Source organism: Larimichthys crocea, chromosome III (genome assembly GCF_000972845.2).
Source record: "Larimichthys crocea isolate SSNF chromosome III, L_crocea_2.0, whole genome shotgun sequence".
In the NCBI taxonomy this organism is placed as follows: Eukaryota; Metazoa; Chordata; class Actinopteri; family Sciaenidae; genus Larimichthys; species Larimichthys crocea.
Genome location: NC_040013.1, coordinates 42,755,440 through 42,779,241, shown reverse-complemented (window position 1 = coordinate 42,779,241; position 23,802 = coordinate 42,755,440). Strand labels below are relative to the sequence as shown.

Here is a 23,802-nt window from a genome sequence, read left to right as displayed (position 1 = left end):
AATGATGACTTTTTAATATATGACTATCTAATTATTCACTGTTTAAGCACATTGATGACAAAAAAAAAGTACGTTCACACATATGAATATAAGATCTTTTAACTACATTACAAAATCATCTTACGGATCTCCAGGTTAAGAACCATTGACCTTGCTTATGAAAACCACGCTGAGTAGTGACATGGCCTAACAGAACTACCACTGCTGTAGCCTTGTCAGAATGTGTGCTCTCAGGTTGAAGCCCTTAGTGAAATTCAGATTTGGAGTTTGTCCTCTAGCTCAACCAAATCCTCATCTTTGAAGTTATTTTGTTAGTGCTCAGTGTGCAATTCAAATCCTGCCTGAATAGCTCCGTTAGCAGATTACAGTCCTCGATTATTACTATAACCATCCTTTCAATAAACCCCAACAAATCCCCAAACAATGTACAACAGCTGTATTCAGAGTTGCCTCAGTCAGATGGTGTATGCGGTAATGCTACCCGTCTGCCTTCATGCAATATTCTTAACTTTCTAACCCAACTCTTTAGGCTTCAACGTGGGCCGCAGTGCTGGTGGGCGCTCCACTTTGCGAGAGATCAACCGGGATGCTTGCCACTTCCCAGGATTCCCTGTGCTGCAGACACTGCTGCCCAAACACACCAACGTGCCAGAGCTCTACTTCCTGCTCATGGCGCTGTTCCTGCAGCAACCTGTCACAGAACTGCCAGACAGCCTGCAGGTACATGTTAGTATACCCGACCTTTTTTCTTTTTCTACTACGAATATGTGCGAATGAATCTGCTCTGTGTTCATATTTGATCTGAATTTTACTGGACAAATGAATGCTGTTCTTTTTTTTTTTAAATTCTCTGGAATCAGTACATACTGTATGAATTTCAAACATTAGACGTTAAAGTTTCAGTAATCAAATTTACATATGTTGAGTAAAACTGTGGGTCCGATTTTTTTTGTAGGTTCCTACTGCTCTTGTGTGTTCATATGTAGTGTGTATTTTACCCCAGTGTGTGTGTTCGCCTTCTCAGTTTGACCTGGACTCCATCTGGACATTCATCTTTGGCATGCCGGCCTCCAGCGCGACAGTAGTGGGCTCCATCCACAACGTATACACCGAGGCTGCCTTTCTGCTGCTGGCTATGCTGCGCAGCATGCTCAACCTGGTGAGGACCACCGTTCATCCTACACTGTGAAAAAACAAAACAAACAGAATTTGACTAATTAAATCCCTATTTTTTCCCCAAAAGCATTTAACTTTTGAACCGTGAATACAGGGAGCTTATTTCTTGGAAAACTCTCATAAGTGGTTTTCACTACAGCTGCTGTCTGGATTTTTTTAAAGATTTCTTTTTAAACTCCATTAATCCGACAAAAATGACTCGACACATGTCGTGTTTCATCCTCACCCACACACTCACATCTGGGAGTGTCTCAGTGAATTGCACAGTGCTCCCTGGTGGTTCCTTAAAAGTTTTACTTAACCTTCTGGGGATTAAGTGCCAGCACAGACTGCTGCTCAATGTTCAACTTTACTTAGAAAACCAGTGCTGCTTCTAGATGGGAAGTTTGGAAATTGTTCATTAAAGTGAGTGTTTGATGTGTTTTCTTGCATGTTTTCTTTCTAGCCATGGCAGTCAGAGGAGGAAGGTTCCTGGCTGAGGGAATACCCGGTCACCCTCATGCAGTTCTTTAGGTACCTTTACCACAACGTGCCCGACCTGTCACCAATGTGGCACAGCCCTGAGTTCCTCTGTGCCCTGGCAGCAGCTGTCTTCCCCTTCAACATCAGGCCCTACTCTGAGATGGTAAGGCTTTGCATTTTCTCCTGAAATGAGTCTGAAGCAAAATTCAGCTCTAACACAAGTGAAGAAGCAATAAAAAAAAAAATCTGTAACCTTTACTGGTGATTAGAAGGAAATACAGAAACTTTAAAAACAAATGCATGAGGAGTGTGTGTTCCATGGCTGAGGGCATCGGGTCTGGAATTGGGTTTAAAACAAAAAAAAAAATCTCATTACCTGAGCCAATAATCACAGGCATTGATCGGTAACCTTATCAGTCTGCTGCACACATATTGTGATTTTCTCCTAGGGGGCAATAAAATGTAACTTCTTTGGAATCTCCTTTAAAATCATGGGCAATGTAATCACTGTAAACTACTGCGGTTTCAGGATCAAAAGGCAAGACACTGCAGTTTTTCTCAGAGGAAAAGTTTTTTTCAGACAGTTTATTTAATAAGATAATTGCTCTTGCAGAGTGCCGAGCCATTGAATTGAGTTGATAGTACAAAATGTGGAGGAGGAAAGAAATATGTAAGATTAGAAAATAATGCAATGTCTCTAATTTGTAATATCTGTAATAGAATCGTGCCCTTCTGTTGTAATTGTAAAAAAAACATTAAAACTATTCATATATTTTCTCACTCCTTCCACTCTAGGTCAGTGATCTGGATGATGAGGCAGGTTCTCCCACAGAGGAGTTCAAGGCCTTCGCCGGGGACACGGGTATGAACCGCAGCCAGTCTGAATACTGTAATGTGGGCTCCAAGACATCCCTGACCAACCACCCGGCCAAGAAGTACGTCTTTGACTTCATGAGGGTTCTGATCATGGACAACCTCTGCATGACTCCGGCCAGCAAGCAGACACCCATCATTGACCTGCTGCTTGAGGTGAGGAGATAACAAGGGTGACCAAAATCAAAAACTGAAGTCAGTCATCCCATGTAGCACCATAATAGTTAAAGATAATCACCTAATATTCTGTATGTCTCTCTAACTTGATGAATGAAAGCTATTAATGTTGCATTAGCAAATCCACACACTTTATAGTGTGTACTAAATAGTACTAAATGTGTGTGTGTGTGTTTTCTGGTACCAGGCCTCCCCGGAGCGCTCCACTAGAACTCAGCAGAAGGAGTTTCAGTCCAACATACTGGATGGCGTCATGGAGCATCTTCTGGCTGCTGATGTCCTTCTAGGTAAGAATAAAGTTTGTTCGGTTTGGCTGCCAGCTTTATTGTTTTCACAGTATATTATAGTTTTAGGAAAAACATAAACCTAAAATAATCCCCTGATGCTGCTTCATCTTAACTTCATAGTTAACCCTACCTGCCAAAATGGCTAAAAGAAAAACTAGGTGAAGATTAGATAGAAAAATGGCCTGGATGAACATGCCGCAGGACAGCTCGGATCAATCACCATGAGTCAGCAAGTCTGCTAAAATCCAAGCATCTTCAACCACTGACATGGCTGCTTGTCTTATATTTGGTCTACAGTCTGTAGTATATTAAATGCAGATACATACAGTTATAAATCATAAAATGTATATTTAATATGTTTTTGTTCTTTGAACACATCTCCTCTGACCTCACCTCTAAATTGATCTGAGCTACTAACCTACAGCTCTGCTTGTTTTACATAATCTTTAACATAAACTGTATTATTTATTATTATTTCTTGAAGGTCATCACTGCTCCAAATCAAAATATTATTCTCACAACAAATAATTGTTCAATTGTGGAACATATGTTTTCCTCTCTCAGCTGGTGGAGGGAACAGGTGGCAGTTTGCAGAGTAGCAGTAGCAGTATTCATTTTGTTTAATAATTCCATGTATATACTGTATGTAACCACTCTCTCTTGCTGCTCCTCTCCGTTCAGGTGAAGATGCCTCTCTGCCCCTCAGCAGCGGTGGCAGTTATCAGATTCTGGTCAACAATGTCTTCTACTTCACCCAGCGGGTGGTAGACAAGCTGTGGCAGGGCATGTTCAACAAAGACTCAAAGCTGGTGGTGGACTTCATCGTGCAGCTCATAGGACAGGTACGACAGTCCAGACCGGGCAGATTAACCCAAATGGCCAGTGTGGTTACACACAGGTGCTTCTTAACACACCCAACCACACCTATCAGTGATTGGATGTGGTTAGGGGTGGAACGTTTCAACCTGAGAGCAAAATACTGCTTCTCAGCTTAGTGTTAAATCTTTGCAAAAGATTCAAAAGAGCTGCATTTTTAAATTGGATTTTCCTGCATCTGTCAGGTGGTGTACACTTTTCCTCCTTGTCCCTCCAGAATCTAGCTGGAAGCGTTGGACCTTAAGAAGCCAAACTACATTTATAATAAAACTGATGTTGGGCTATGTGCAGCAGGATTTTTTGTAAACAGCCTGCATTATCAGACTGGACACTTTTCTCCAGAGCAGCCAGAGGCAAACAGACAGCGTCTATGTGCTGCATGCACCGGACGGTGAAATAGAACAGTCCTTCTGTGAGTCTTCTCCCAGTTAATATAACCAGTGGACACGCTTGGGATTAAATTAGATAAGCAGCCTCCATTTGACTGCAGGCCTCATTTACTCATTTTAGGCACATAAATTATAAATGGCTGTTAGTCCATTTGGTGCTGACTGACAGGCGTGTATGCTAGTCTGTTTATATATGTATGTTGTATATGTGTGAATTTATTGTAATTACGATAAATTTGACAGTTTTTTCTTGGTTTAGTTTTTTTTAAAAACGTCTTTGGTGCAGAGACTTTTCAAGTAAAGTCATGTGCGTGGACTTTGTATTCCACTGTGCGAGTGAGAAGATTAGGAGATTATGCTCTGAAATTCATTTTTCAATTGAAATACCCCAGTGTGATTAAGATGGCCACGTACTTCATGCTGAGGCATACAGGAGGCATTATGTGTGTGTATTTGCTTTTCATTTCATTCAATTAACTTGGAATGTGACGTACTCGTTTATACAGCAAGACACTCCCACTGTAGACATGTACAACCTAAAGCACTTCTTGAGCTTAAAAAATAACAGGTTGTCTCATTTTATTCAGACTTTTCTCAGTTTGTCCATCTATTTATTCTGTTTTTATGGGCACACTATTCAACCAAATGATTGTAATATTAAGAACAACCCTAATATATTTCAAGCAAGTAGTTACTGCACTTTTCCACAACATTCACGGTAATATAGAAGTTGTTTCAGTTTGCTTTTTTAACTTCTTTAATGTCAAGCCAAGTCTTGATGGAAAGAAGTTCAGTTCTCTGCTCAGACACTAAAACAACACTAGAAAAACAAAGCTACATTCACAGCGCTCTAACTGCTTAACCCAGTTCAGCCCTGATTACTCAAACAAATCTTGTTTCTGCTAAAATCTTTGCACAGCAGCATTATCCACACCCAGATTACAGAAATGTAACAGCCACACACACACACACACACACACACACACACACACACACACGTCATTTCTTAACTGTATTTCTCACCTTTCTCTTATTTTCCTCTTACTTCTCTTCCTCCAGTCTAAGAGGCGTTCCCAGGGTCTTTCCCTTGACACGATCTACCACTGTTTGAACCGGACTGTGCTCTACCAGCTCTGTCGACCCCACAAGACGGTAGCTCAGCAGGTGGCCCTGCTGGACGGCCTGCGGGTCCTGACCGTCAACCGCAACCTGGTGCTCGGGCCAGGCAACCACGACCAGGACTTTGTGGCTTGCCTGGCTCACTGCTTTATCTGCCTGCACAGTGGGAGGTAAGATGACATACAGTACGGCTTGTCTGTAACATGGTATCCTTAAAATATATTTAAAGGTCAATATTGATTTTATTTTTCTAAATTTAGGGTCCTTGAAGTCTGAGTGAGGTCTTTGCAAATATGTATGTAAGGGGAAAACATGTTTAGAAATCATTTTGCATCTTGGTCCTGTCATGCTGAGACACTTTGTGGTTCATCGCCACTAGGAGCATTTTTGACAAGGGGTTTGTGCAAGTTATCCAAATCACACCAAATGATCTTTGGTGTGTGCGTTTTTAAAGAAGTTGGTTCAGCGTTGCAACATGTAGCCCTAAATGAGTAACATGACGGGTAAAAAAAAAGACCAAGTGCTACATTTAGTTGTGTGAAGCATGTATGATTCATAACAGACTCATCACATGGCTTCTGTACATATACTTTCAGTGTGGTTGGTGTGATGAAGAATGAGCGAACAAGTTTCTTGTGAAAACACAAATTCTGGTTTTCTGTCTGAATCACATCAGACTAAATGACACTGAATGAAACGGGGTGTACGAGAACAGATCCTTACTGTATATCCAGTCTCGCTATTAATTGTGGGTTTAACTAGTTAGCCTAGCTTTCACCTATTTATGTTAGGTTAGTTATTAGTCATCACTATTTGTATTCTATAGTATATTTTAATAGTTATATTAAGCGGTTCTTCTGCTCCATCCATTTGACTACTGAATTGCGGTTTAACTGAGTGTTGCACCTTGTTTTTATTTCCCGTGACTCAGTGTCCACTAACACAGCATTGGAGGGCAAATGTGGCAAGTCTGTTTGTTGTTGTGTGTGTCCTGCCAGAAGTACTGATAGCTTCCAAAACTGCAGCAGGTGGGGAGACACTGAGTTTCCAACCATGCTGGGAACTCAATATGCTTTAACACCACACACTGTACGACTGCAGAGAAGCCAAACAATCTTAACTCTCCCTGTGACGCCGCCATCAGGTCTCTACATGGCCGGTTGATACTGAGTCGCTGTGTGTTTCTCTATGCAGCAGTGTGGAGGGCTTCGGTCTGGAGGCAGAGGCCAGGATGACAACCTGGCATGTCATGATGCCCACGGAGAACGAGGCCGACACTACGCACAGCCATGACGTCAGCGAAGGTGTGAGACTGTTATATGTGTGTCGACAGTGAAGCTATTTAACCTTACTGACTGCATGTGTGTGGTGTTGAGTTTTTCAGTACCTCTGTCAGAACAAGTGTTCAGAACAGCCATACAACAGTCATTAAACAAGACTGACTTGATAAAGAACAATTGTTGTCTTCGCTCTGCAGGCCGGCAGCTGCTGCTGAAAGCGGTGAACCGGGTGTGGACGGAGCTGATGCATAGCAAGCGTCAGATGCTGGAGGACATATTTAAAGTGTCCCTGCCCTGCAATGACAGAGGCCACGTGGACATCGCCACAGCCCGGCCCGCTCTGGAGGAGCCGGCCTTGAAGAGCTGGCAGAACCACCTAGGTGAGGGACACTGGGCAACACACACACAGAGATAAGCTGTGCTCTAGCTGAACATTTCCTTTCTGTTCCTGCTGGTTCTCTCTCTCGTTCATCCTTCATCAGTGTTGTACTTTTGCTGATATAAGCAGAGCGGTGAGTTACAATTAGCCACCGGCCAAAGTTTTGTCTGTTGAACCAGACATAATGGCAGGTCACCAGATATAGTTAGAAAAGTTCAGTTTCACTTCCTAGAATCTCATTCACCTTCATTGTATTTTGCTGCAGATGAAAGAGACACATTTTGAGACACTCACTTGAAAGTGAGAAATGATCAAATGATTGGTAAATTTTTCTTTGTCTGTGCTCTGCTCTGCTGCAGCCCATGAGAAGAAGTGCATCAGCCGAGGTGAGGCAGTGGCACCAGCAACCCAATCCAAACTATCCAGAGTGAGTAGCGGCTTCGGCCTCTCCAAGTTGACAGGCGTCCGTCGCAACAAGAAGGAGAACAGCCTCAACAAGAACAGCCTCTCTGCACAGGTACGCACAGCTGACAGATGTAGTTGTAGATGATGTGCACAACAACCTTTAAGTATGTGTTAACCTGCATTGTTTTATTACAATCTGGTATTTCTGATCTACAGGAGACTTTCCAGTGGATGTTCACGCACATCGCTGTTGTTCGAGACTTGGTGGCCATGCAGTACAAAGAATATCAAGAGGTTACTATGCTTACATCATTATGTAATAAATTAAAAATGATTCATGGGTGCAGTTATAGTGAGAGAGCAGCTGCGGGACAAAACACCAGAGTGTTATGTAACAGTGCAGTCAGGATGTCACTGCAGGGCAATAAACCAAATAGAAACACAGCACAGGTACATTTTCACAGGCTGCTCTTGCAGTTGTGACACCGTGTATAATTTGTAGCAACATTTTTAAAGTGACTCACCACTCACACCTCCTTCGTCCCTCCATCTCCCAGCGGCAGCAGAACGCCCTCAAGTACGTGACCGAGGAGTGGGCGTCCATCGAGTACGAGCTGCTGCGTGAGCGGGGCCTCTGGGGCCCGCCCATCGGTTCCCACCTGGACAAGTTCGTGCTGGAGATGACAGAGGGGCCCTGCAGGATGAGGAAGAAGATGGTCCGCAATGACATGTTCTATATCCACTACCCATACATCCCTGATATAGAGCCAAACACCAACTCCGCACAGGTATTCAGCTTTATATCTGTTTCCATGGTCCCCTACAGCACTCTGAGAATATGTTTTTCCTCACTTCTCAATATCTTTAACAATGATGTCTGTTGAAAAGAGACTTTGAGTCTAAATGTATTAAATTTATCTGATGTCTATATAGATTCCTCCATAATTCCGGAGTAGTCAACTTGTAAGAAAAGCTCTCCTGAAATAGAGCTCTTGGACGAGCTCATCGGTGTCATGTGAGGAAGTGACACCAGCAGCCAGTGGCTCACTTTTCCTGACACCACCGAGACACATTTAGCTTTGTTTGTTCCACAAATAATCCCTCCTCTCTGTTTGCCAACGGGCGCCTCTCCTCACTCCACAATGATTTATTTGGTCGGGAAGATACAAAGAGATAGCTCACAGGCGCTGGCTCGTATTAATGTCAGCCTCCTAAAACACAACACATGAAAACATTTAGAGAAAATTAAAAGAATGTCTAAATCATGTCCCCCTGTATTCATCACATAATACAGACTTGTTTGGTGGGATTGGATGAATTCTTCATTAAGAGACTCTTCAGAAGCCTTCTGGGTAAAATTACTAGCTCATGGCCCCTCAAATTGTCCCAGTCTAATTAAGTCCAAAGTCCCCCAGGCCAAATCATATTACATCATTCAAACGTGTTTGACAAAGTCATACAAACATTGTGCCTTGTAGCTAAATACCATCACTAGCCATATGCTCGACTTTGATGGTCAATCCCCCCAGAATTATGCACCAAGTAAATATTTTTGGATTGAATTTGTTAGTCAATGTCTTTTTTAAGAATTACCAAAAAAGAAAAGTACCTATTTTACTATGGAATGTAGTCTTTGTAGTGCTAATCTCTACTGCACCGATTTAACAAATAAATCAGGAGAGTTCTAAACTGATATTTCAACATCCCATCCTCCCTCTTTTTATATTCTTTAGCCCTCTTCTCCCCCTCTGGTGCCCCTGGTACCCTCTGCTCTGCCCTGGGTTCTTGACCGTGCCCAGGTACCCTCATGAAGTCCAAAGGAGCTCGAGCTCCTGTCAATGCCTGGTGTGGTGTGATAGTAATAAAGGAATCAGCATCCATTTAATCAGAGAGCCGCTGTTGCAGCTGTTGCTGCCATGTTCAGTTTTGATTTAAAGCCTCATCCTGCTTTTAACGTGCAGCAAAAACCAGTTTGAACTTAAAACTCATGTTATGTATGCTGGCAGCTTGAAAGGTGTTTGTTGCTCAATTCAAGAAGCGGTAAATTATCAGGGCTGCATGTGAACACGTATATGTTCAGCTGACCCAGTGCTTATATTTTGCTGTGACTTTGAAGTTGCATTCTACTTTTGTGGCTGCAAAGAAAGAACTGCACCTACTAACAGTGCAATCGAACATGAATTTCTACATGTGCATCAGGTTATTGCTGTTACAGATGAGGCTGATGATAATTACTAATAATCCCAGCTGTTGTTGGTTTTCTGTTGGTTTGGACCTCATGTCTACTTTATGTATGTAAGGTATTTTCCTCTCAGGTATGGACTCAGCCGTCCCTGCATCGCACAGTGCAAACTGGTATTTACGCTACAATGACCTCACCTACTTCTCTTTTTTTTGCCCCCCCTGCCCAATACAGAAGCCACTCCGTTACCGGCGAGCCATAAGCTATGATAGTAAGGAGTACTACATGCGTTTGCTGTCTGGAAATCCTGGCATGTACCAGCACTCTGTGGAGCACACCACGGAAGGAGAGACCACACAGCATGAGCCTGAACACGGAGAGGACACCATCGCTCGAGTCAAAGGTACAGAGGCAACACTAGAGAGGGCAGAAAAGCTGATTAGGAAGCACAACCTGGTTTGGTCTCTTCTTCTTGACAGTGTTGCTTCTCCTGAAAACGCGCTCTAACATTTTGATGCACTCTGCTCTCTAGGCCTGGTGAAGGCTCCTCTGAAGAGATCTCGGTCCACAGCGGACGGGGCAGACGAGGACAGTCAGGAGCAGCTTCAGGAGCAGCTGTTAGAGTCAGGGGGCCCTGAGGAGGAGCAAAGGACCGACAACACGTCCCTGCTGCGCCTCCTGGAGGAGGGAGAGAAGGTTAGAGAGGGGTGCACAAACTTAAGCCCGCATTTAAATTATGTAACAGTCACAATGTTTCCTACTTTATTTTATAATTGCTCGAGGCTGAAATCAGCTTTCCGTGTTAGATATGGTGCATGTAATTATTTTACATTGTGTGGTGGACAAAATGTTTTTAGCAAAAGACCTTTAATCAAGTTCTTGTGTGGTCTGTTTGATGACCACACAGCACTAAGGGATTAAATCCTTCACTCGAGGCCATTTCCCCAGCAGCTACTGTGAAATCACATCTCCAGTCAGTATTCACTCTTCACAGATTATTCCCCTGGAGGAATTTAAGTGCGACTTTTCATTAGAAAACCGCTTTCTCTAAACCTTAGGTCATAAACACTCACACTTGTCTGTTACATTCACTGTTCCAGATTCAGCACATGTACCGTTGCGCCAGGGTGCAGGGTCTGGACACCAGCGAGGGTCTGCTGCTCTTTGGGAAAGAGCACTTCTACGTCATTGACGGCTACACCATGACTGTGTCCAGGGAGATCAGGGACATCGACACACTGCCCCCCAAGTAGGTCCAGGCTTCTTTGTCTGTCACATTAAGATCTGGACACTAAAAGAGAATCACGACTTCACGGCAGAGCTGCGCAATTACTTCTGATTACCTAAAGACACAGTTAATATACTTTTCTTCCCTCGATAAGAGATGACATCATTCCTCTGGACGCTGCAGTGGGAGTTTCTGCTGCTGGAATGATGTAATGCTGTTGATGGAGCATGCGTTGTGAAACTCAGCAAAGATCTCACAAATTCATCTTTGCTCTGTCTTTTCCTTTGAGACAACGTAAAAATAACCAACAAAAGCCACTTTTTGTGTGTTCCACTCAGATGCTTTACTCTCTCATCAGTGTCCACACAAACCTGTGCAATCAAAGCATGCTTTTTTGGTCACTTATAAATGAACTATATGTGATTTACTAAGTAAAATTACAAAGCTTCCTATGCTTAAACTTTGTCTATTTGCTTGCTTTCTCTCATCGTGAATCCAATATTTTATGACTTCCTAACAGATTTAGTTAATTTAGTGATATGCAGTGGTTTTTGTTGTGTAGTGTAGCAGTTTCAGATTGCAATATCACTGTTGTAAATATGGACAGCTGTACAGATGTATTATTGTCAAACATCAAGCAAGTGCAACAACAAAAGACATAGCTGCGCTTTTTAAAAAAACTTGAATATCATCTTTGCTACGTAAATGTTCCTGTAGGGGGAGCTTTGAATGTTTGTGATATGAACTTGTATCGATCCAAGTGCTTTATGGGTAACACTTATAAAACTGAGTTGATGTATGTTTCATGGTCTGTTGTCTGTGTCCAGTTTGCATGAGGCCATCATTCCCAGAGGAGCAAGACAAGGACAGAGCCAGCTGAAGAGAACCTGCAGCATCTTCGCCTACGAAGACATCAAGGAGGTGCACAAGAGACGTTATCTGCTGCAGGTCAGTATGCACATTTTTCACACATATAAATACATACACATGACTAATTTTATTTATTTTTATTGAGTATATAATATTTAGGATTCGACTTTAAGGATTTAAGTCTGTGTGACAGAACTGACACACCACGTCTTGCTTTGCTAGTTTTTAATTGACCCCTTTGTATTTTTTGGCTAATAAATGTCCTTCATGTCATCACCTTTCAGCCCATGGCAGTGGAAGTCTTCTCAGCAGATGGGAGAAACTACTTGTTAGCCTTCCAGAAAGGAGTCCGCAACAAAGTTTACCAAAGGTAATGAATCCATATAGAAACACAGGGCCTGGCCTGTGTGCTGCTAGTCAGGATCAAGGTTATTACTGTGTGATAATAATATTAAACTTTATTAATAATTCCCTGTAGGTTCTTGGCCGTGGTGCCTTCACTGGCTGACAGCTCAGAGTCGGTTTCAGGCCAGAGGCCCAACACCAGCGTCGAACAAGGGTAAGACCTCTTCTGTGTTCCATTCAGCACAAACCGTGTTCTTCATTGTCTAAATAAAAAGTTCCTAAGTTGTCTTAAATGCATTGTGGGTATTGGCTTCTGTAGTACTAAAGCTGTTTTTATCCTCTTTGTCCTGGTGTCCGTCAGATCTGGACTCCTCAGCACGTTGGTTGGTGAAAAGTCTGTGACTCAGAGATGGGAGGTAAGAACCTGGACTGCTTGGTCTGACTCTTCTGTTTAATTTAGAAACACAAAGTGAAGATGCATTGTACTATAACCTGCTATAAGCTTCACTGATGACTGTTTACCATCTGTTTTCCAGCGAGGAGAGATCAGTAACTTCCAGTACCTGATGCATCTGAACACGTTGGCAGGACGCTCCTACAATGACCTGATGCAGTATCCTGTCTTCCCGTGGATCCTGGCCGACTTTGACTCAGAGGTGTTTGCAGGGATCAGATTATTCACTGCCAATCACCTGTTGCATCATTAATCCTGTTTTGCTAACCATGGTAATGTTGGTGTTGGGTTTGTTAACCAGGAACTGGACCTGACCAACCCGAAGACGTTCCGTAACCTCGCCAAGCCGATGGGCGCCCAGACTGACGACAGACTGACGCAGTACAAGAAGAGGTACAAGGACTGGGAAGACCCCAACGGTAAGATCTATTGAATCAACACACTGTATTTAACAGGATGAAGTCTCTACTAATGTTCTGATCAATTATCATTCAGAACTGCTTGCATGTGTCAGTGCTGTTTTCATTCTCTTGTGTGAATCTTGAGTGTCTTGAGTGAATGTGTTGTTTTCGGCTCCACCAGGTGAAACCCCAGCATACCACTATGGCACCCACTACTCATCAGCCATGATTGTAGCTTCCTACCTGGTCCGGATGGAGCCCTTCACACAGATTTTCCTCAGACTTCAGGTTTGATCGGAGCTTTTCCTAGCATACTAAATGTGTAATGTTTGCTGGTGATGCTCTCAAATCTCATAATGTCAAACCTGTGTTCGTGTGATTACCAGGGAGGTCATTTTGACCTGGCTGACAGGATGTTCCACAGTGTGCGTGAAGCCTGGCTCTCTGCCTCCAAGCACAACATGGCTGACGTCAAAGAGCTCATCCCAGAGTTCTTCTATCTGCCTGAGTTCCTGCTCAACTCTAACAACTTTGACCTGGGTCAGTGTCAGAAAACGTGGACCATAACAGCTGTTTATAGTCAGTGTCAAACCGCTGAGATAATTGATGGCATGAATTTTAATGTTCTGTTTGATGTTCCAGGCGCCAAGCAGAATGGTACCAAACTGGGTGACGTCATCCTACCACCTTGGGCCAAGGGCGACCCCCGAGAGTTCATCAGAGTCCACAGAGAGGTAAGAACTGAATCCACTTATGACATTATTGCATATGTGCATATATGCACTTGTGTATATTTGCTTGAGTACACATTAACCTCTGTCTTGTCTTCCCACGCGGCTGCATGCAGGCATTGGAGTGCGACTACGTGTCGGCCCACCTCCATGAATGGATCGACCTAATTTTCGGCTACAAGCAGCAGGGTCCTCCAGCTGTGGAGGCAGTCAACGTCTTCCACCACCTGTTTTACGAGGGTCAGGTTGACATCTACAACATCAATGATCCGCTCAAGGAGACTGCCACCATTGGCTTCATCAACAACTTCGGACAAATCCCCAAACAGGTCAGATAGTAGCTGAAGTCTAACGCTTGAAGCCACTACTGCTGTATCAGTGGTGATACTGTAGTAGCACTAGTGCTGTTACTACTGAACTATTATTGTTATTACTACCACTGGTAATTATGTTATATCACAAAGATACAAAAATTAAATTACAGCTCTCTTTTTCACCAGAAGCTATGTTTTGGTGCTAGCTCAATAACATTCTCAACCCTCAGGCCAGTGTTTTTGTGGTCATTCTATTTCCACCATTTAGCTACTGGTAGATGTTCAAGTTGTTTTCTTTAGTTACTGACTGTGGTTGTGTGTGTGTTTGTGTGTTTTTCAGCTGTTTAAGAAGCCCCATCCTCCTAAACGGGTCCGCAGTAAAGCAAACGGTGACATAGCAAGTATTCCTCCAAGCTCCAACAGCGACAAGATCTTCTTCCATCATCTGGACAATCTCAGACCTTCTCTAGTACCTGTCAAAGGTACAATTACATTTATAGACACACTTTGTCTTTTCAGTTTAATCTATACTAGGTTATGATATGATGTACTGCATGTCGCACACAAGTCTAGTGTATTTTAGTGGACTTTATTTAGAGAATATGGCAGAAATGTAATATAATATGCATAACTGGATGTTTATTATTGTACAATGACCTGAAAATAAGAATCGTTACATTTTTGTAACCATAGAATGAGAAAATCGCAATGGGACTGAAACTCTAACCCTGAAAGTACCACGTTGTGTCTGTGCACAGTGCCGCTCCAAATCCCTTTTAGAAAGCACTAATTTTTCATATTTCTTTTTATTTCTTTATGTAGAGCTGAAGGAGCCTGTGGGACAGATTGTATGCACAGACAAGGGCATACTTGCTGTGGAGCAAAACAAAGTTCTGGTTCCCCCCACCTGGAGCAAGACTTTCGCCTGGGGTTACGCTGACCTGAGTTGTCGCCTGGCTAACTATGAATCTGACAAGGTCAGTAACAGTTACTGTAACAGAGATTTAAACTTGTCACCTGCTTCTTTAATCTCCAGGCTGCAGCCTCTGTTCTGTTGCATGTGGAGGTGCAGTGTAACGTGTCATGTTTAGCCATATGTATGTAAAGTCACTTGGGTGCTCTTAAATATTTTTTATATTTTAAGAGAGTTTTGTCTTTTCAACACTACTGCTTAGTTGAAACATGGACTACTGCAGGTTTCCTGCTTATTTCATCTTGAAACTGACACGTTCACGAATGTGAAAAATTATTAAAGACAATGTTTCCCCCTGCTGGTTCTTGAATAAAAATGCACTTTTCTTTCTGACCCTTCAGTTTTTACAGCAGCAGCCATTACTGAAGCCTGCAATGCAGTTCTTCTGCATCTGATGTGCTACTGTCTATTGTTACTTGAGCAGTATAGGGTGAGGTGCAATCAGATTATCTGACATGTAGAACAAAATCCATGTCTCTGAACCAGTAGCAAACCCATCAAATTTCTTCTAAGTTTCTTAGCAAGCTCAAGTGTTTTTGGTTATAGTTTCTTTGTTGTGTGAATTTATTGCTGTACTCACTACATTTGTTTTCTCTGGACTTTTAAAAGACTTTTTAAAACATTGATAGGGTAATGTGTTGGTGGTTGAGATATAGACAGGTATTGTCAGAAAGAGTCACGATGAACCAGTCCTCCATTGACTTTTCATTGCCTCTGCACCCACTGGCAAAACCAGTCTTCGATATCAATCTTCGATCTTCTTTCAGGCGTTGGTGGTGTACGAGTGTCTGTCAGAGTGGGGTCAGATCCTCTGTGCAATATGTCCAAACCCGAAGCTGGTTATCACTGGCGGCACCAGCACTGCCATCTGTGTGTGGGAGACGGGGACTTCTAAGGAGAGGGCCAAGTCACTTGTGCTCAAACAGGTAAAAACACACATGAATTGTTCCCCCATGCACTGTCCTGGGGTGGCACTTATACTGAGAGCTTCCACATAAAATACTGTATACATAGAACAATTTAGGGAGGAAGTCAGTTGTTACTCCCCTGCAGCATTTTGGTAAGAAACATCCATTCACCAAGCTTAAAATTCAGCTGCATGTGCCTCTAAAAGCAAGCAGAATCTAAAGACTGCACTTATCTGTATAAATTAGTTCACTTTCAGATAATGGGTTTGATGAATTCAGCAACTGCAGTGTTTTGTCATGTGCACTAACAAAGTGGCTTTCTGTTTCTATAATGTTTCCCAGATTTCCCTAGAGCTGAAAGCCATCGAATTGAATGTATCCAAGTACTGGAAATTGTCGAGTCCTTCTAATGTCTTTGTTCTTGCTGTTGCACTGTAGGCATTACTGGGACACACGGACGCTGTAACGTGTCTTACAGCATCGTCAGCGTACCACATCGTTGTCAGCGGCTCGCGGGATCGAACCTGCATCATCTGGGACCTCAACAAGCTTTCCTTCGTCACGCAGCTCAGGGGACACCGGGCGCCCGTCTCCGCTCTGTGTATCAATGAACTGACGGTGAGTTGGAGCATACATTTCTCCTCTGATAGTGTAGATAGTTTAATATGTACTTTTTACTGCAGCACAGTAAATTTGAGCTTGGACAGAAGTTGTAGAAATATTTCACCCCATGATTCTCAAAAGCTGTTCAAACGCGCTGTGTGTGTGTGTGTGTGTGTGTGTGTGTTTGCATAGGGGGATATCGTATCTTGTGCAGGCACATACATTCATGTGTGGAGCATCAATGGCAGCCCTATTGCCAGTGCTAACACCTTCACAGGACGCAGTCAGCAGATTCTGTGCTGCTGCGTGTCGGAGATGAACGAGTGGGACACGCAGAACGTCATTGTTACCGGACACTCAGACGGCGTTGTCAGGGTAACCATTCCCACTTGAATCTGACAGAATATCAGCTATCATACTGACAATACCTTATTGCACATTCTTTTTTGAATTGGTGTTTTTTTTCCTGTTTGTAGTATCCGTTACAGATGGTATTCGAATACAAAGTATTCACTTTTGTCCAACATTTAGCCAATGTCTGTGTATTATATCTCTTCGAAACAATAATATGCTAAGCAAGTTAGAGAAAATCTCTATATCTTTATGGACGAGCTAAAATTATTATCAATTCTACACTTTATAATTGTGCTGCACCTTAAATGAACTAAACAATGTTTAATTAAACTTTTATGAAAATATCTTTTGAAGTTTTGGCGAATGGAGTTCCTCCAAGTCCCAGAAACCCCTGCTCCAGAGCCAGTAGAGCCAGATGTGCCTGACTGCTGTGGTGAGGAAAAGATTGGTGAGTCCCAATAAGAAAATATGCAAAATTTTATGTATTGCATGTGTATCTTAATTGTGTTTACTTGGTTGGAAGTTAGAAATTTTGTAACCTTGTCTGGTCTCACAGAGGGTGGTGAGAGCCACAACGGTGATGATGACAGCAGTGAGTCAGATGGAGACGAGCCCAGTCTGAGCCAGGAGCCCAAAGTACCACGCAACCCCTCAACAGGTGGCAGCCAACCAGGCAGTGCTGTCCACAGACCCAGAGGTGCTCAACACACAAACGTCTTAGCAACATTTACAGTTCTTTGCTGAGATGTAGCTGTTTTAGCTACTCTTGCAGAATTGAACAGAAGTGGTGAGAGCAGTGGACTGTCTGTATTTCAGTCAGGGAAGGAAAAAAATGGCTATAGACCTTTTTTAATTTAAATATAACTTTAAAGTAGGATACACAGAGAGTTTTAAGAATTTTAAAAAACACTTGTATCTCCCACATAATGGGCATGATTTTCAATCAGTGTTCACATTCTTGATTTTAAGGTCCTTCAGCCCGAACGGGAGCCTCGTGGTCGATGGACAGCAGCTCTGACGACTCTCATCGCTGGTCAGACACCCTGAGCATTGACGAGAAGGACGGCTTCGTGTTCGTCAACTACTCTGAGGGCCAAACTAAGGTGCCTCATCCTCATCCTCAACCTCATCCTCATCTGGCTCATCCAGGCCACAGCTCAGTGCCACAGCCACTCCAACCCTCCACCATGGACGCACGGACATATAACCAGCTCAGGACAGGTGGGCATCTAGTGATTGGTAAAAAAAAGTTTAGTTGTTTTCAGATTGAATATTCTGATATGGTTTTTTAGCTATTTAGCCAGTTAAAAAACACAACAACAGTTTATCAAGGCTTCTTCTCTGATCTCAGAAAAAAATAAGCTCTGATCTGATGACAGTGTGTTAGTTGCTTTGCTTAAATGTTGCTTGGTTAAGTGTTTATTTTTGTGTGTTCACAGGCTACAGATGGGAGCGCCAGCTGGTCTTCCGGAGCAAACTCACCATGCACACGGCGTTTGATCGCAAGGACAACGCTCACCCAGCCGAGATCACATCGCTCGCCATCTCCAAGTAAGAGAGCTGAGTGTCTGGCACCAAACTGACAAAGATGAATTTCCTTTTAAATTCTTTTGATGCATCTGAGGAGCTTCTTCTGCATACAGTATTTGCCTTAAAATAAATGGAAGATGTCAGGGACATACTGTAGTTGCATCATTGCCCAAACTGTCACCATACTATAGATACAAATTAACACAAACCACAATTCAAATCCAGTCAACGCATATATTTTAGAAAGGCAAGACATCCTTGCTGAATTCCTTGTCCTGTCCTTTGTCTCGCCTTTTCTCCCTCCCTCCCTTTTCAAATCCTCTCTTCAGGGACCACAGTAAGATCCTAGTGGGCGACGGACGTGGTCGAGTCTTCAGCTGGTCAGTGAGTGACCAGCCAGGCCGTTCGGCAGCCGACCACTGGGTGAAGGACGAGGTGGTTGACAGCTGCTCCGGCTGCACTGTTCGCTTCTCCCTCACTGAGCGACGCCACCATTGCAGGAACTGCGGGCAGCTCTTCTGCCAAAAGTAAGTAAATTACAACAGCAGTGAACACTCATTTTACTACTGCTTTTACTTGCTAGAGGAATTTCAATGTTGAAAAAAATCGAGTGGTCCATTTTCCAGCAGGAAAAATGTCTGCCATGTTTTTTTAGTATTACAGCTAAACAGTGCATTAAATTATGTGTCTGAAAACATTTTAGATGAGAATACAAATACAGGCAGCATATACTAATAACACTGTAAAGACATTAAATTTACTTAAAGCTAAATTAAATGTACATAGTATATTCCACATTTACTCATTGTTGAATGGTGTACAAGGTTTACACTAGTTTTTTCGACAACATGTCCACATACTGAAACACCTGCCAGTTATATGTTTTAATAAATTAATTATGCATTTAGCACATAATATATGTTTCAAGCATCATGGAGTTTCTTGAGATCTCCAGCTCTTCAACTCAAATTTATCATTAAAATTACATTTATATTAAGCAGGCACAGCTCTTAAGTGTTTTTTTGTTAAAATCATCTTCGGCACCTTTCAACTCTGGTGTCCCCCAAGGCTCAATCCTGGGTCCTCTGCTATTTTGCCTGTACACATTGGACCGTATAATTAGGATTGTAACACATCTTTGCACTGTTATGCAGATGATAGTCAGGTGTACCTACCTACATACCTTAATTCTGTCCAATTCCATCCTCGTCCTCCTTTTTACTATTTCCATGCACCATCTTGTTTTGCAGGTGCAGTCGCTTCCAATCAGAGATCAAAAGGCTGAAGATCTCGTCACCGGTGCGTGTTTGTCAGAACTGTTACTACAACCTTCAACATGAGCGAAGCGTTGAGGACGGCAGCAGAAACTGAGCTTCGTCTTCATCCACTGCAGGCAAAAGAAAATCCTTCTGAGGACTCCACCTTAAGGAGCACTTCATTCCTCCATCTGCCTTGTTGTTCCCTCAACACCTCCCACACATCCCTTGTAATTCTCTTTATCCTCTTGTACATCCGGTAACCACATGTACTGTAACACACTGACAGACTGTAATAGGAGGGAACATCAGCCTTTTCATCACCACGGCGTTAAAGCTCAGCGAAGGAGGTGGGGGAGGGGAAACAAGGATAACAGATCGAAAGGAAATGAAAAAAAAAAAAAAAAAACCTCAATCACCACTTTTAGCACCCGCACTCAACACCTGGAGGGGAAAAAAAAAGAAACACCCCTGATGTGGCACGCTTGAATCAATCACCCGCCACCGCAAGACGTAACAAACTTGTTTATATTGTAAATACTTACCATGGCCTTTTTAACTCTTAAGAGGAACAAACAGAACAAAAAATAAAGTAAATAAGAGAAAAAAAAGACAAATTGCCTGTAACATAGCGTTGTGACTAACCACTCCTGGCTTTAAAAAAAAAACAAAATCGATTGTGTGTAGTCTGCGTCACGAGTCATGGCAAGTCCAGAAGAGGGGAGGAAGGGATATGAATGTCAATAATTAATGTCTGTGGGTTGACTTTAGTGGATCTAGTTATGCAAAATGACTTTTCTTTTTAATTTCCTGACCATTTTCTGTTGCTGTTTACAAAACTTTTACTTTATTTTCTAATTGTGTCTTGCCCACAGTATCAAGCCATCCCCATCAGAGAGAGATTAATTATTAGATTGTCTTTTCCTCTTTTTTGCCAAATTGTTTTGATCAGTTGTATCAGTTATGATAATTTCTTTTTAAACCTATCATCTATTTTGTCCTTTATATGAATTCCCATTTGGATGATTTTTGTTGATGCTGCTGTCTGAAGACTGGACACATTATCATTTCAGATATTATTTGTATTTCATTAACATATCACTCCATTTATTTCAAGTTGGTGTTATCCTAGTGAAAACATCATGGGTTCATCATCTGTGGAAAAAATGATGTTAGAATTAGGTAAAAAAAAAAAAAAAAAAAGAGTAACGCACATGTAATATTGCTACACGTTTATTTTCTATCATGTAGCCTTATTTAGTTACTGTATGGCGTCAAACCGGCTTTTTGAATGCACACAAAAAAGGGACTCTTAGCATGTATGATGGTTTATATATTAATGTTGGTCGTAGACTTTCAGTGTGACCCTGTGGCATTATTACAGCAGATCAGTAAATGTTGCACTACACACACTTTATCTTTATTACAAAAGATGTTAAACCACAAGAGCAGCAGCCAGGCACCTTTCAAAGAAATTGTCAGACATCAGAGAAAGATGTAAGTGATAATGAAATTCCCTTTAACTGGAGATTTTAAATATATCCTTGGGTGTTAATTCATTAAGACAGTTAATCAGAACTACTGCTTGTTAGTTTTGGTTCAAATTCAGGGGAAATGTCCACAGTTTTTTTACTTAGCATTGTAGCATTAAATCTACATGTTTAAAATGTTTTATTTTATTTTATATATTTGTTGTGAATTATGTACCCTGTTTTTGCTACTTCATTTCAGTTTCAATTTCAATTGATTACTCAAAATTACTTAAATTGTCCATATTTGTTTTATATATTTAGTTGTCCTGTTTTGTTGGATGAAGATGTTTTTAGTTAATTGGAGTTTTTGGTCTCATGAAACAGTTTTTTTTATTTTCTATTCTGATGTGGGTCACAAAAGGTCAGAGAAATCAAGGAATTGCCCATGGATACATTTATGAGGTTTAATATGTGCCAAAATGATTTTGTACATTGTTCACTGTTTCACACTGTTAAGGCTTCTGTTGTGAAACTCGAGTCAGTTTTTAGAGTCTGATTGGTAGACAAAACAAGACCAAAGGCAAAAAAAAAAAAAAAACAGGACATGGGCAGTATGAAAAAAAACAACATAATGACATGGAGACGTCTCGTCATCCACACAAATCATGATGGACACAATTAAGAGGTAATGAGATAATGACACTACAATGACAAAGCAAATGTGTTTTTGTTGCCAAATTAAGCAAGGACAGTAGTTAAGGACCAATGTAAAAGCAGACGTATGTCACATTTTTATGTGATTGTAACATCCTAAATCTTATCTGATACCCAATGTTTTTTGCTTTTACAAAAAAATTACATTTTGTATTATCTGATGTTATCACAAGGACTCACCAAAACAATGTAAACTTAAAGGCCTAGTGTGTAAGATTTAGAACGCTCTGTTAAAAAAAATATGGCAAAAATTGAAGATGGTATTTATGAAGTGTATAATCACCTGAAAATAAGAATCATTATATTTCTATTACCTTAGAATGAGCCTTTTATATCAGTGCCGCAGAGTCTGCCATGTTAAGTCACCATGTTTCCACAGTGGACAAACTAAACACTGGCTCTAGATACATTTTGCAGCCACCATAGTTTCACCACAAGGGGGTCGTAATCTGCATCTACACCATTAGATGCCACTAAAGCTTAAACACTGGTGCTTTAGCAGTAAAATAGCAGTAAGATCTAAAAGCAGTTTACAACAAAACATTTTGGCACACATTAAACTCCATACAAGGCTGCCATGTTGTCACTTTTATCAGAGGGTGTTTGTAGGTAATGATTTGTCCCGACAAAGGTCTGCAGGATGGCTGCTGCTGCTGGGTTTCATTGTTGGACACGAAGAGAGTTTTTGTTTTCATGTACATGTTTTCCTCCATATGTCACCACCCCTCCTCTCTTCATACACTTATTCATAGTTAGTGCATTCAAGTGCTGCTTTCTTTACTTCCAAGAGAGAACTTTTTTTTTTCTTTTGGTTTCCCACTAGACTCAAGAGTCTCAAACACTTTTCGGAAATCACTTTAATATTCACAAGTCCCTTATGGCATAATAATAATATGCACTCTTGTTATTGTCCTTCTTATATCATTCTGCATTCATGTACTGTAATTTAGTGTGCAATCATGCCACCTAGCTGAAAAGGCCATGTCGGCTTCTATCAATCAAGAGTTCCTTTGCACCTTCAAGTGTACAAAAAATGAAAAGTCGAGGAATCACAGGTTTTTATTGAATGCAGTTTTATGTTGTCATTTTAACAGAAAGGTGCATTTCACAGTGGATAAATGAACTGTACAAAGTATTTATGCAATTATAACTGCTTTTAGATTTTTTTAATGATTATTGCAATTTCAGCAAGTTTTGTTACTTGTTGCATGTCTATTAACACAGCTGACTTTCTGTGTCAGTGCATTGTACATGTTCTTGGCATTATATTATTGTTTTTTTTTTTCGTTGGTTTTATTCTTTTTGTTTTGTTTCTTTGGGGGGAAGGCATTGTCCTGAGGAGTTGTTCCAACCAACAGGTTTGTGTACAGAGCCGGAGATTGTGTCCCCAACTCTGGGTGGACTTTTGTATTCTTTATGGAAACAATTAAGAACTAATGAGAGGAGGAGAAGAAGAAGATGAAGACGAGAAAAAAAAGAGAAATCCTGGATTATTTTGGTGGTCTTGTATTAGACTGCATTACTACAGTATCTGGTGTGCAATCTGTGATAGCTGAATGTTCCTTGTATATTTGTGTTCACTACATCCTACAAGAGAAAAAAAAAAAGCAGTAGAAGAAACAAAATGTTACAATAATGCAATAGATCTGGTACTTATTCTTTTTAATTTCATTTCAATAAATAATTGCTGTTTACCACCAAAAAAAGACTCTTATTTTGTATTTTAAGTTTTTTTCATGATGCCAAGGGTCAAATGTAGTAGACTTTGGCCACAAATTGTTAACTTGGGAGAAATTAAAGGAATATAATATTCATAACAATGTTTTCATTAGAGTATAATCCTGAAAATAAGAATGTGTTATCTTACAATGATTTTTTTTCTACAGATGCTGCAGGTCCTCTTCCACAGAGTCCACCATGTTGAATCATCGTTCTTCGTACAGTAGCGCAGAACTGACAAACTAAGGGATGGTTCCAAATAGGGTTTTGTGTGGCCACGGGATTGCAATCAGAAACCGCATCGCTAGATGCCACAAAGTCCTAC

The 23,802-nt window shown here is 41.5% G+C and overlaps 1 protein-coding gene across 5 annotated transcripts in view; it reads left to right on the top strand.

Moving 5' to 3' along the window:
* The window catches only part of wdfy3 (WD repeat and FYVE domain containing 3), an 85,364-nt gene extending 61,904 nt beyond the window's left edge, over positions 1 to 23,460 (top strand). For 4 of the 5 annotated variants that reach the window (XM_027278276.1, XM_027278273.1, XM_027278272.1 and 1 more), the window contains 36 exons: positions 530 to 726; positions 1,025 to 1,159; positions 1,622 to 1,801; positions 2,434 to 2,667; positions 2,876 to 2,975; positions 3,657 to 3,817; positions 5,300 to 5,529; positions 6,554 to 6,663; positions 6,837 to 7,019; positions 7,378 to 7,535; positions 7,640 to 7,717; positions 7,981 to 8,211; positions 9,840 to 10,008; positions 10,138 to 10,301; positions 10,706 to 10,854; positions 11,661 to 11,781; positions 11,988 to 12,073; positions 12,182 to 12,262; positions 12,410 to 12,464; positions 12,585 to 12,704; positions 12,804 to 12,921; positions 13,085 to 13,191; positions 13,290 to 13,443; positions 13,546 to 13,637; positions 13,751 to 13,963; positions 14,289 to 14,430; positions 14,771 to 14,925; positions 15,689 to 15,847; positions 16,268 to 16,447; positions 16,625 to 16,807; positions 17,141 to 17,234; positions 17,343 to 17,483; positions 17,756 to 18,007; positions 18,226 to 18,337; positions 18,646 to 18,843; positions 19,567 to 23,460. In XM_027278276.1, the coding sequence (XP_027134077.1) occupies positions 530 to 726; positions 1,025 to 1,159; positions 1,622 to 1,801; positions 2,434 to 2,667; positions 2,876 to 2,975; positions 3,657 to 3,817; positions 5,300 to 5,529; positions 6,554 to 6,663; positions 6,837 to 7,019; positions 7,378 to 7,535; positions 7,640 to 7,717; positions 7,981 to 8,211; positions 9,840 to 10,008; positions 10,138 to 10,301; positions 10,706 to 10,854; positions 11,661 to 11,781; positions 11,988 to 12,073; positions 12,182 to 12,262; positions 12,410 to 12,464; positions 12,585 to 12,704; positions 12,804 to 12,921; positions 13,085 to 13,191; positions 13,290 to 13,443; positions 13,546 to 13,637; positions 13,751 to 13,963; positions 14,289 to 14,430; positions 14,771 to 14,925; positions 15,689 to 15,847; positions 16,268 to 16,447; positions 16,625 to 16,807; positions 17,141 to 17,234; positions 17,343 to 17,483; positions 17,756 to 18,007; positions 18,226 to 18,337; positions 18,646 to 18,843; positions 19,567 to 19,687 (5,363 nt within the window). In that variant the 3' untranslated portion in view covers positions 19,688 to 23,460. The remainder of the gene's footprint in view (positions 1 to 529; positions 727 to 1,024; positions 1,160 to 1,621; positions 1,802 to 2,433; positions 2,668 to 2,875; positions 2,976 to 3,656; positions 3,818 to 5,299; positions 5,530 to 6,553; positions 6,664 to 6,836; positions 7,020 to 7,377; positions 7,536 to 7,639; positions 7,718 to 7,980; positions 8,212 to 9,839; positions 10,009 to 10,137; positions 10,302 to 10,705; positions 10,855 to 11,660; positions 11,782 to 11,987; positions 12,074 to 12,181; positions 12,263 to 12,409; positions 12,465 to 12,584; positions 12,705 to 12,803; positions 12,922 to 13,084; positions 13,192 to 13,289; positions 13,444 to 13,545; positions 13,638 to 13,750; positions 13,964 to 14,288; positions 14,431 to 14,770; positions 14,926 to 15,688; positions 15,848 to 16,267; positions 16,448 to 16,624; positions 16,808 to 17,140; positions 17,235 to 17,342; positions 17,484 to 17,755; positions 18,008 to 18,225; positions 18,338 to 18,645; positions 18,844 to 19,566) is intronic. The other variant, XM_027278274.1, reaches the window with a different exon arrangement.
* Positions 23,461 to 23,802: the final 342 nt, after the last annotated feature.